The sequence below is a fragment of the Marmota flaviventris genome, chromosome 2 (assembly GCF_047511675.1).
Source record: "Marmota flaviventris isolate mMarFla1 chromosome 2, mMarFla1.hap1, whole genome shotgun sequence".
Lineage (NCBI taxonomy): Eukaryota > Metazoa > Chordata > Mammalia > Rodentia > Sciuridae > Marmota > Marmota flaviventris.
In genome coordinates, this window is record NC_092499.1 from 74,011,803 (window position 1) to 74,025,773 (window position 13,971).

Here is a 13,971-nt window from a genome sequence, read left to right on the forward strand (position 1 = left end):
TGTATTTAATAACATGAGCTTTTATGGATTACTGTCTTAGAGAAGGTAGCCTTTTTTTTCAGCACACACAATTTCAAGGAACACTGGCTTCGATTATTATGAAATTTCATATTTTTTCATGAAATATATTTTGCAAATTTTCATGAAATAAACATCTATAGAGTACCCACTATGTACAAATTACTGAACTAGGTATGGAGATACAGGAATGTGAGTGATAATAGCTACCTAACTAGATGTCACATTTCTATATCTATTATTTTTAATCTTTAACTTAAAGATAAGAAAATTTAGACTTAGAACAGGCTAAGTAATGTGTTCAAGGGCACAGCTAGATTTTGGCTGAGCTAAGATTTATATGCAGGCTTGAGTTAGCAAATAAGAGAGGCATGATTTGAACCCAACTGACTACAGAGATTGTTTTTGACAGTATACCATGCAAAGATAATATTGTCACAATTCTCATTTTAAATAAAAAAATATTCTTAATTTGGTACCTGAGAAAAATCTTCAGCTGCCTCCTGTAAATTAACATCATTTTTTTGTGTTGTCAAAAGTGTTGTGGGAAGGACGAGGTTAGTATTTGGCTGCAACTCCAGCTCTCCCAAACTCATTGGACCATGACTAGCACATGAATCTTCATAAATACCACCTATTACCGAACATGTAAAACAAAAATTAAAAGTCAAATTTATCTTAGAAAAAGAACAAGTGATTGACTAAAACTACCAATATTTCTTACCTACTGAATTAGAAATAGCAGTGTACTTCAACCAAAACCACCTGGTTATCAAGGGTAAAACCAAAACTCAAAGACAATGCAAAAAATACCTATGTTCAAACAAATGCATGGAATAGTCTAAGTAAGGTTCCAATTAATAAGTCACCCATGCAGTTCCTCCTACTCCTCTCCTCACATACCAATTTCTAATATTCCTTCTTACCTTTCTATCACTAAGAGTTAATATAGTATTTTCTATCTAAAATGTAATCTTAAAGCAAAGGGCAATACCCCTTTTTTCAATAAATGTTAATCTACTAACATACAAAAGTAATAGTTTTTCTATCTGCCTACAGCTTGATAGATGTTCCTTCTCCTCCATTTTAATAAATTTTATAGAAATTTTGTTTTCAAATTCTGAAAATGATTTTTCTCCATGTGCTTGAAAGACAAAAGGCAATTTCTTGTCTAGAAAAAGGTTATATTTTTCTACAAATTATCAAGCTCCTTTTTCTCATCTAAATAGCATCTCAATCAAAATGATAAAAAGAAGAAAATAAAGAGCAGAGTCTGATAATAATATCATTATAAACTTGTATTGCACTTTATACTTCATATACATTATTTCATTTAATTTGAACTTCACAATCATTCTGTAAGATAGGCAGGCCAGAGACTGTCTTTCACTGATAAAGCTGTCTTTCACTGATAAAACTAAAGTTTATTGAAGTCTAAAACTCAGAAAGCTAGCAAGAGGCACAGAGGAATTAAAACCTACATCTTCCAACTTCTAATCACTGCTCTTTATTTCATGTTCTTCCTAAAATATTTCTAAGAAACTTTCATTTTTTCTAATTAATAGCCACCTTTTAAATACTGCAACGTTTAATATACCTCATTTTTTTTAAAGAGAGAGAGAGAGAATTTTTTTTAATATTTACGTTTTTTAGTTTTTCAGCGGACACAACATCTTTGTTTGTATGTGGTGCTGAGGATCGAACCCGGGCTGCACGCACGCCAGGCGAGCGCGCTACCGCTTGAGCCACATCCCCAGCCCTAATATACCTCATTTTAACCGACAGAAATAGACTTGAAAAGTCACACATAAACTAAATTGTTTTAAATGAAATAATACATTAAAGACACAATAAATATTTTCCACTTAAAGACAAATTGGAATTACACAAGTGACAATTTCCTAAGTATAGAAAATAATCATACTCTGATCTTTTATGTTAATCAAGATTTTAAAGGAGAATTTGAGTAAATGTAAAATGTGTCTGTTGAGTTTTATAGTATTAATTCATACAAAACAACTCATGAAAACTATGACCTCATTTTATTCTCTAGTATAAGATTAATTTAAATAATGATAATAATACCATAACTTAGAATAACCAATGTTCCTGGCCTTATATTTGCTTCTTTACATTCTGACACATCTTTTTCTATTCCTATGTCACTTGTCTAACATTTTCCTATGATTGTCAAAGAAACTGAGAAGAATTAGTACATATAATGTTGAAGGAGAAGACATTAAAAACTTATTTGCTGACAATATGGCATATACCTAGAAACTCTAGTGAGGAAAAAGAACTCTATTAAAATTCATAAAAGAACTTGGTAACATAACCGGTACTAGGTAAACATCCAAAAATGATTAGTTTTTATTTTTATTATACCCGTAAGTATTTAGAAATTGAAAAAAAAATTCCTTACTATAGAACAAAAACTATAAAATAATTATTAAATTATAAAACAACCAAGAATAAAATATAATTACAAAATATTTAAATTATAAAAAAATAAAGGCTAAAATTTTAAAAGGCACAGAATCCATATGAGGAAAATTTATGAAATCTTATTGAAGGGCAAAATCTATTATTGAAAAATTTAAAATAAATCTCAGAAAATTAGAAAAAGATCTGAACAAATAGTAAGATATACTAAATTGTCAGTACTTCTAAAACATAAGTTAGTTTAATTCCAAATTTGGGTAATTTTTGGCTGGATAAAATTCTTTTGAATTTACATGGAAAAATAAGTATCTGGAAATTGTCAAGAAAAGTATGAAAATGAAAAAAAAAATGGAAGACCTGCCTTATCGGATAATAAAATATACCATAAAGTCAAAAGAGTTTAATCAATGGTTTAGATCATAAATAATCTTGAATTCTTACAGTGAATAATCCAGAAAAATACCCTTATATTTATGAGAATTTAATAGCAAACTGATATTTCAATTCAGTTAGAAAAAGATAGCTCAAATAATTGATGCTGATACAAATGGCTATTTATCTGAAAAAAAAAAAAAATCAAACTAGATTTTTCTTTCTTTCTTTCTTTATTTTTTTAATACCAGGAATTGAACCCAGGGGCTCTTAATCACTGAGCTACATCCCCAGACAAGGTCTCACTAAGCTGCTTAGGCCCTTGTTAAGTTGCTGAGGCTGGCTCTGAACTTACGATACTCCTGCCTCAGCCTCCTGAGCCTCTGAGATTACAGGTGTGTGCCACTGTGCCCAGCTCCAATTGGATTTCTATTTTATAACATTTACAAAACAAATTCCAGATAAACTTTAACATAAATATATACTTAATAATTAAATACTGCACATACAAAAACCTAAAAAACTGCAGGTATAAGCTTGTGTTAGCAGAAACCTAACTAAACTATAAAAACAAAGTATAGGCTGGCATCCCTAATCCAGAATATCTGAAATCTAAAGTGCTCCAAAATCTCATACTTCTTAAGCACCAACATGACACAACAAATGGAATTTCTACACCTGACCTCATGTGACAGGTTTCAGTCAAAATGAAAATGCTTCTAAGGTCAGGCAAGGCCCAGGAGAATTACAAATTCAAGGTTAGGAGGCTGAGCAGGAGGACTGCAAGTTTAGGACCATCCTGGGCAATTTAGCAAGATCCTGTCTCAAAATAAAATGAAAAGGGCTAGGGGTGAAGCTAGCATGCATGAAGCTCTGGGTTCCATCCCCAACACCATGGGGAAAAGAAATGAAAAAAAAATGCACTGAAAATATTGCACAAAATTATCTTCAGGCTATGTATATGAGGTATGTATGAAATATAAATTGTGTATTTAGACTGGGTCCTATCCTCAAGATATCTCATTATATAAATGCAAGTATTCTGAAATTTGGAAAAAAATCTGAAATCCAAAACACTTCTGATCTCAAGCATTTAAGGTAAGGGATATTTGAACTGCATAAAAGATAGACATATCAGTTGTATAAAAAATTTTATTATATGGCAAAAAAAAATCATAAACAATGTCAATGAACAAAATATAAACCTGGAAAAAGATATCTGTAATACAGATAATAGAAACAGATTTAAAAGTTACTAGGAAAATTTAGAACTTAACAAATGGGAAAAGAACTTAATAAGAGTAAATACAGGGGTTGTGGCTTATGGTAGATCGCTTGCCCAGCATGTATGAGGCACTAGGTTAGATCCTCAGCACCACATAAAAAAATAAATAAATAAAGGTATTGTGTCCATCTACAACTAAAAAATGCTTTAATAAAAAAAAAAAAGATGGGCTGGGGATGTGGCTCAAGCAGTAGTGCACTTGCCTGACATGCGCGGGGCGCTGGGTTTGATCCTCAGCACCACATAAAAATAAAATAAAGATGTTGTGTCCACCAAAAACTAAAAATCAAATATTAAAAAACTCTCTCTCTCTCTCTTTAAAAAAAAAAAAAAAAGAGTAAATACAAATGACTCGCCAGTAGTCAGATACATGTTTTTATCTGTCAAATGACAAAAGTTACAAACACAATTTCAGGAGGGAATTCAGGGAAAAGGCTCTAATAAATTGCCTATAAAAGTAAATTGGCTTTAACTTTTAAGAAAGCAACTTGGCATTATTTGTTTTTAACTTTTTAAAAACTTTTCTTTAGTTTTAGATAGACACAATACCTTCATTTATTTTTATGTGGTGCTGAAGATTGAACCCAGTGCCCCATACACGTAATTCTTGTGCTCTACCACTGAGCTACAACCCTAGCCCCTATTTTTAAATTAAAACTATATTTGCCCTTGGATCCAGTAATTACTTTTGGAAGCTATTCTATCAGTATAAAATGCAACAACTTACTATATAAGTGTTTGTGGACATTTATTCTAGAATTGTTAATAGCAGAGGAAAATAGTAATAAAGTAAATATTAATCAACAGAGAAATACTAAATAAATTACTTGAAATCTACATCCTGGAATTTTATATAATCATCGAGTTTAATTATAACAACTGACCTGGAGTAATCTATAGGGTTTCCTGGGGTAAACAAAATGCAGGCAAGTGAAAAATACTGGCTATATGTATTGTTTGTAGGTGCATGTGCACATATGTGCATACATAATTATGTGTGTAAGGAAAAAACCAGCAAAGTTACATACCAGATCTTAACATGGATCACTTAGGATAAGGCAGAACATGAGAAAGTTTGAGAAAATTGTGGGGAGAGGGTATGGAGGGCACCCAAAAAGTACATAATACCTTTCAAATTATATAACACCTATCAATTAACAGATATTTACTATGTACCATGTACTCTGTACCTTGCTAGATGACAGGGATACAATAGTAAACAAGATAGTTACTATCTTTATGTGAGGTTACAAACAGCATAAAAGTGACACTAGCCAACGTTAGAGGATTACTCAGAGTACCTATGACAGGTATCTAAACCAGGAATAAGGGGTCAGGAAAGAATTCCATGACAGCATAACAATGCTGAATTTGCTGTGTCACTTCTAAAAAGTATGTTCATTAAGTGTGGATGACTTTGTAATGTTTTGAGCAACTGATAAAAAAATTTTTTAAAAAAAAGTGTGGATGACTTTTCATACGATGCAAGTCAGACCTTTGTACGAGTGATACTTAAAGTATTACTTCATTGAAGTCAACATAATGTACAATAATTTGAAATCCCCACTTTCCTAAGGACCTTATTATACTGAGAAACGAACCAATACAGACTTTCAGAAAACACTAAACTCAGAAAACTAAGTTCACCTGAAATTACCAGTGCTCGCAACAGTTTTTTGCCTGGTTTGTCTAATAGATTATTTCACTAGTATAAAACCTGAAGGCACTTCAAATCCAACATGTATAAAACCCCACCATCCAATTTCGCCCTGAGTCTGTCCCTCCTCCATGTTTCCACTCTTAAGATGAACGGGATCACCACCAAGTCAAGCATTTTGGTCTGAAACTTGGGTATTTCTTAAACATTCCATATCTTTTGCACCTTTCAAATTCAAATTAAGCTTTTTCCATCCTCCTTAATTATCTCTCAAATCTCCCTTTTCATATAACCTCACTGCTGAATAATGTCTCCCCAGGCTTACATTAACAGTCATTTAATCAGGCTCCTTGTCTCCAGTCTTAACCCTTCCAAATCCAACCTTCACACTGCACCTCTGATGATCTTGCTAAATAAAAGGCCATAATAAAATTATGTCATTCATTTACTTATAATTCTGTCCATATGAAATTCTAAAATGCCAAACTCTAAGCCACTTTGCTACACTGCCATATATATGTGTGTGTATAAGCATATATATGTATATGCTCAATCGTGCCACATTACCTAGTATTTTTCCAATTAAATCAAACAAATATTACAAATATATCTACTATTAAACATAAACTGTACTTATAGGTAATCTTCTGAGTGCTACCAGAGATATAAAGGACTAGATGGGCTACATCGTCATGGATTTTGTTCTATAATAATTTAACAGGAACCTAGCTCTTCTCAAGTACTCAGCAGCTCTAAATTGATCTGCGAGAGCCATCTAGTGTCAATCCTGTTTAATTGCAATCTGCACAATTACAATATAAATAAAACCACATTTTATGCTATTTGAAATAAACTTATTTGAAAGAATATAAAGCATCTTATTCCATCTTCTTTTCTCAGCGAGCTCTCTCTTTCCTTGCATATGCACAAAATGAGAACTAATGCCAATTTTTACATTTATTCCCATGGAAAATTCAGTCTTAACTTTCAATTCTGAATAATATAAGATGTTCACTCAATATAAAACTAACACTATAAATTCTCTATACCTGTGGGGTTTTTTTTTGTATTGGTTGTTCAAAACATTACAAAGCTCTTGACATAGCATATTTCATACATTAAATTCAAGTTGGTTATGAACTCCCAATTTTACCCCAAATACAGATTGCAGAATCACATCGGTTACACATCCACATTTTTACATAATGCCCTATTAGTAACTGTTGTATTCTGCTACCTTTCCTATCCTCTACTATCCCCCCTCCCCTCCCCTCCCATCTTCTCTCTCTACCCCATCTACTGTAATTCATTTCTCTCCTTGTTTATTTTCCCATTCCCCTCACAACCTCTTATATGTAATTTTTATACCTGTGTTTTTATAACCTCAGCCATTTCCTTTTCTGATTTCTGGAAAATCTGCATAGCAAAAGACATTTCTTTTTGCTTATGAGAATGCAGCAATAGGCATAGAAAAAAAAGTAATAAGAATATAGTCAAGCCTCATTTGCAAATTTACTCACTAAAATTTATTTGTATCTCCAAGATTAATATTCATAGTACCTATGGTGGTCATTTATGGACATGTGCAGGAGGAAAATCACACAGCACGCACTCACCCAGATGAAAGTGAACAGAGATTTTGCATTCTTATTTCATCTTTTATACTATAAACAAGTGACTTTGTGTGTGTGTGTGTGTGTGTACAATTTTTCTGCTTAAAATGGTCGCCTGGCCATTTTAAAAATACTAAAATACTGTCTAGTGTTCCTCAGCATAAAAAGGCTCTGATCCGCTTTGTGGAAAAAATACATGTGCTAGATAAGCATGCTTCGAGCATGAGTTATAATGCTGTTGGTTGTGAGTTCGATATTAGTCAATCAGCAATATATATTAGAACTGGGAATATAATTCAGTGGTAAAGTGCTTGCCTAGTATCAGGAGTATTTTTTTGTAGTACTGGGTTCAATACCCAGTACTACAGAAAAAAAAAAAAAAGACACCCCTCTATATATTTAAGTACATATGTATACACACACACACACACACACACACATACATTAAATAAGATGGCTTCATAGAGAAACCAGATTATATACTGATCAACTGACAATGTTGTGGTGAGAGGTTTACAGGAATCTAAGCCTAAATTTCTCCTAGGAGAATATTCACTATCTGATAGTAATGTTCGTGGCTACTATAGAATATAACTACCACAGATAATGAGAATTAACTCTCTATGCTAGTGATCAATATTCTATTTTAATATATCATGAGCTTTGTAAAGTTTTGAACAACCAATAAAAAAAAATATTCTATTTTAGCCTTATTTCCAAAGTGTTAAAGCAGAAAGTGTTAAAGCTGATCCTGTGTACACTGACTCCTGATCTGAAAATCGCAGTTAATTTTTGCAGTATTATCTAATTGAACCTGTCCTAAGTGATATGTATTATGTCAGTTTTGATGGGCTAGTTATATTTTTCTAGTATATATTAAAATAAATGCATAATTTAAATGCACATATATTACCAAAATTAACTCATGTGCCACCCAACAGTGCATGTACCAACACTGATACATGAATCACATTTGGGAAAACCTTGCTCTATATCCCATAGAAAAGTTATTACCTTTAACAAAAAAAATTTTCAAGGCTTCATCTGAAAATAATTATACTTTTCTCAATTCAGATTTTTGGAACAGTTCTATAGATTATAATACAAAACAGAATATAGCATTCAGCATGGAAAGAGTTCAAAGAAAATTGAATAGGATAGAAACTGAATATTTTATTAGATGATCCAACAAGAAACAACATTTTGCTATATACCTGAAACTGTGTCAAATTGCTGAAAAAATGGCTTTGGATCACATGGCTGATCCACAGACTCTGCGTTAGCAACAGGCTGTTGCATAAACAGAGACTGTCCCTTCAGGACCTTTTCTGCTGCTGCTGTCAGCTTGGGCCTTTGTCCTTCACTGAGTTCACCGACACTGTGTTCCAAGTCCTTCAAAAGAAACAACTGTTAAAACCATAATATTAAAATCAAATCAAAACAGCAAATATCTGATAAATATCATGATCCATACTACTCACTTGCTTGGAAGGTACATTAGAAAATGATTCCTATGCCACATATACATTACATGGAAAATAAATTTTAAAAGGTAGTTTAGTAAAACATACAGTAGTAGGCTTTGTTTTGAATACCTTATTTTATACACACACACACACACACATATATTAGTTGTAGATGGACACAATACCTTTATTTTATTTGTTTTTCATTTTTATGTGGTGCTGGGGATCAAACCCAGTGCCTCATGCATGCTAGGCAAGCATTCTACCACAGGCAAAAACCTCAGCTCCTGAATACCTTATTTTTTCTAAATATTTATTTTAGTTGTAGTTGGACATAATATCTTTATTTTATTTATTTTTATGTGGGTGCTGAGAACTGAACCCAGCGCCTCACACATGCTAGGCAAGTACTCTACGGCTCAGCCATGACCCCAGCCCTGAATACCTTGTTTTATAAGGTTAATCATTATGTTTTTCAACTTATAATTAAATAGCAATAAAATATAAGAAAAATTCTATTATAATTTAAAACAATAAGTACTGCCACACATTGTACATTGTTCATACAACTTAACATTTGAACCATAGAAAATATCTCTCTCATTCTTCATAAAACAGAATTCTCTAAAGCTGTTAGTGTGAACTTTATAATTAAACAACTAATGAGGAAAACAATATCTTTTAAGTAGTATATAGATTATCTATATATAAATAATTATGGGTTTTGTAAGTACACAGATTTAAGACTATTTAAACCATATTTAATAAAGTTCTTTGCCCTATGAAAGTACGAAAATAAAAAAAGTACAAATGTGAAGCCAGTTGTGGTGGCACACACCTGTAATCCTAGTGACTCAGGAGGCTGAGGCAAGAAAATTGCAAGTTCAAACCCAGTCTCAGCCACTTAGTGAAGCCCTAAGCAACTTAGTGAGACCCTGTCACTAATAAAATATAAAAAAGGAAGGGCTGGGGACGTGGCTTGGTGGTTAAGCAAGTTCAATCCCTGGTACCCAAAAACAAACAAATAAAAAAAGTTTACTTCATATATATGACATATATATTTACTTCATATATATGACACGCTTGTCATATATATGAAGTAAATGGAAAGCTAAAAAAGATTGATGTATTTTTTCCGTATTAAAAGTTATATATCATATTCTGTATTAAAAATTAATACACTAGTACATTTTGTAACTTACAGATAATCTAATGAATTTAATAATCAAGAATAGAATAGGAATTCCAGCATCAAAATGCTCCCAGGATTCTCTTTCTTGCTTTTTTTTTGGTGTGTGTGTGTGGTGCTAAGAATGAAACCCAGGGTCTCACCCAAGCTAGGCAAATGGCAAGCACTCTACTACTGAACTATATCCCCAAATGCATGTTTCTTATTTTAAAGGGGCTTAATTTCAACCAACATCTTTGATGATTCTATTGACTATGAAATAAAATCTAAACCTATAAATTTAACATTCAGATTCTCTACAATTTTCCGAAATTTTATTCAAAACATCTGTATATCCTCCATTCCCTTAACCTGACTCCTCTTTAGGAATACTAAGTGCCTCAACATCCTTTAAGTTGAAAAATATTAATTTGTGAGGAATATATCCCTTGGAGACTCTTGGGCAATATTTGGAATAATGGCAGACATTTTCTTCAGAAACTAATTAGAAATATTTCACAGTAGCCATGTTACTGCTTAAAGGTAAAGGTCATGCACCATTCATCTTTATCTATTTCAAGGCTATGTGTGGCATATAGTAGATGCTCAGTAAAGGTCACAGAATGAAGGAGTGATACATAAATCATTTTAAAGAGCTTCAGTTTTTTCAACTATAGAACAAAAGGAGTAGAAAAGATGTTCTAAATTCTCTCCAGTTATAAAATCCTATGTTCTATGACTTTAGGTTAAAGTTCCTATAACACTAACTTTTGAATAACTGAAATATTAACATGCCTTAATTAAAAGTGGGAATATTTTTATTTTTTCCCGATTTGTAGCTAACCAAGAAATAATTAAGATTAGATAATACCTCTGAGTGATAGACTGATTGCTGTGAAACTAATAATTCTTGATTTTGTTTAGTAAGGAGAGAAAGAATTGCATCTGCATGAAGCTTTTTATGGGGCATTCTAATCACCTGTCCTTCACTGGGAGGATCATCTTCCTGAAAGAAACATAAACACAATTAACACATCAAAAAACTTTATCAAACTGCATTTTTCTCAATTATGAATAACAAAAACTTAGCTATCAAATTACATCAATACTTTTTGGAAAAGAAGATAAACTCTTTATTTTCATTTAATTCTTTTTTAAAAAATATTTTTGGGGGGCTAGGTTGTGGCTCTGTGGTACAGCACTGCCTAGTATGTGTAAAGGCACTGGGTTCGATTCTCAGCACCACATATAAACAAATAAAGATCCATCAATAACTAATAAAAATATTTTTTAAAATGATGGACACAATACCTTTATTTTATTAATTTATTTTTATGTGGTACTGAGATTTGAACCCAATGCCTCACAGTGCTAGGCAAGCACTCTACTATTGAGCCACAACCCCAGCCCCTCATTTAATTCTTATTTCCACCTGACTACAATAAAACACGTTTGCTTCAAACAAACAACACTATAATTTGGTAACAAACTGGAGACTTATTGTAAAAACATGAAAATCGGACCTCTGTGTCAAAACCACAAGGATTCACAATGTCTTATATATGTTTGCTCACGTGGTTTCCTGCTTCACCTTTATTCAGTGCACAAAGCAATGCCCCACTGAGGCAATGAGGACAAAGCACTGGAGTAATGCTGCAACTTAGACCTAAGGCAAAAATGGAAAATTGCAGAACATGCAACAGAATTCAGAGACCTTCAATGTCCTTTTGCCTTTGTGCCGACATCTGCCTCAGCTAGAGAGCAGGTATTGAAACCCGCACTGACATCCTGCCTTTGATACTTCACTGTACTTCAAAGCAGACCTGTTCCCAAATGAGGGACAGGTGGGCCTCAGATTCAGACAAACTGGATTCCCTCATAAATACAGGTATAAATCTCTGATTTTACATTCATTAAAAGTCATTTATTTAGTTCCTTTTAGTGAAATGAAGTTAATTCTGGATTATAAATGCATATCTTCCAGTTTTATATGGATAAATGTCTAATGGTACATGACTTCAAATTATTCTGGATTTTTCCAGATTATTCCTTTGCATTTGATTTTATTATGAATTTGTAGCATATCATTTCGGTATAGTAAAAATATCAAAATTAGAAATCAGTTTCAAATGTAGAAGAAGAAAGAAGTTACAATTTAGTCCTGGTTCAGTTAACTATTTACTTTATAGAACTTTAAATATACATTGGCTAAGAATGGATAAAAATGCTATAATGGCATATTAGTAGGCCAGATAAAGCTCCTCAGAAAATAAAGATATCTCATTTATGCCTTCTTCCTGTATTGTTTTATAAAAGTGATTACACTGTCTCTACAATGGACTCAATTACTTGTATTAAATAGTCACTCCTAGCTGGGTGCAGGGGCACACACCTGTAATCTCAGCAACTCAAGAAGCTGAGGAAGGAGGACTCAAAAGTTTGAGGCCAGGGGCTAGGGTTGTAGATCAGTGGTAGAGTGCCTGCCTCACACATGTGAGGCACGGGGTTCTATTCTCAGCACCACATAAAAATAAATAAATAAAATAAAGATATTGTGTCTATCTACAACTAAAAAAAAAAAAAGTTTAAGGTCAGACTCAGAAACATAGTGAGATCATTTCTCAAAATCAAAAATTTTAAAGAAAGGGGCTGGGGTTGTGGCTCAAGTGGTGGTGCGCTCGCCTGGCATGCGTGGGGCACTGGGTTCAATTCTCAGCACCACATAAAAATAAAATAAAGATATTGTATCCACCTAAAACTAAAAAATAAACATTAAAAAAATAAAAATAAAAATAAAGGCTGGGGAAGTTGCTCAGTGCGTAGAGCACCCTTGGGTTCAATCCCCAGAACTGCCCACCCCAATCATTCCTAAAAAAATAATTTTCAAATAAAATCCTTTTTTTGTGTGTGATACTGAGGATTGAACACAGGGCCTTGTGCTTGCAAGGCACGCAGTCTACCAACTGAGATATACCCCCAGATCTCAAATAAAATCTTATCAAAAATTTTCTTAATTATTTCCTTACTCCTTTGTGAAATTATATCTTGTAAACACATCAGTAATAATAACAATGCTTAGCAAAAAATATGGTAAATATAATTACCTTTCTTTGCTTAGGTGATTTGAAAATACATAAAAAGTAATTATTTCCATTTTTAACAGTTTCTTCAAAAAGAAAATTTCCAATATTATTTCGTATTTATATATTTTATTTATGTAAAAATATATAAATAATCCCTTTACCAAGGCATTGTTTAAATAGACTACAATACTTTAAAAAATGACATAGGGACTGGGCATGGTGGTGCATGCCTGTAATCCCAGTGGCTTGGGAGGCTAAGGCGAGAGGATTTCGGGTTCAAAGTCAGCCTCAGCAAAATCAACTAAGCAACTCAGTGAGACTCTGTCTCTAAATAAAATACAAAATAGGGCTGGGGATGTGGCTCAGTGATCAAATGCCCCTAAATTCTATCCCCAGTACCCCTTCCCCCCAAAAAGACATAGACCTGTGTGTGTGTGTGTGTATGTGTGTGTGTGTGTACGCTATGACTGTTTTTTGTTGTTGTTGTTTTGGGTTTTTTTGGTACCAGGGACTGAACTCAGGGGCCCTTGACCACAGAGCCACATCCCAGCCCTATTTTTTTAGTTTAGAGACAGGGTCTCACTGAGTTGCTTAGTGCCTCACAGTTGCTAAAGCTGGCTTTGAGCTTGCAATTCTGTCTCAGCCTCTCAAGCCACTGGGATTACAGGCGTGCACCACCACGCCCAGCATGTATTATGACATTTTAAAATGTTAATTTTTCCTTTTTTAGAGCTAGATAATGACTAGGAAGAATTAGTATCCCTAGATCCTATTTTAGTTTTTCTTTTTGTGTCATTAAATTTACATATTTGTCAGCACAAATAATTATAATCACGATTAAGGAAAAAACAAATGTATTATAAGAGA

General features: G+C 33.0%; 1 protein-coding gene across 11 annotated transcripts in view; it reads right to left on the bottom strand.

Moving 5' to 3' along the window:
- Kiaa0586 (KIAA0586 ortholog) overlaps window positions 1–13,971 on the bottom strand; it is a 133,194-nt gene that overhangs the window by 39,046 nt on the left and 80,177 nt on the right. For 10 of the 11 annotated variants that reach the window (XM_071608002.1, XM_071608001.1, XM_071608000.1 and 7 more), the window contains 3 exons: window positions 10,893–11,027; window positions 8,602–8,779; window positions 498–652 (listed from right to left, as the gene is read on the bottom strand). In XM_071608002.1, the coding sequence (XP_071464103.1) occupies window positions 498–652; window positions 8,602–8,779; window positions 10,893–11,027 (468 nt within the window). The remainder of the gene's footprint in view (window positions 1–497; window positions 653–8,601; window positions 8,780–10,892; window positions 11,028–13,971) is intronic. The other variant, XM_071608007.1, reaches the window with a different exon arrangement.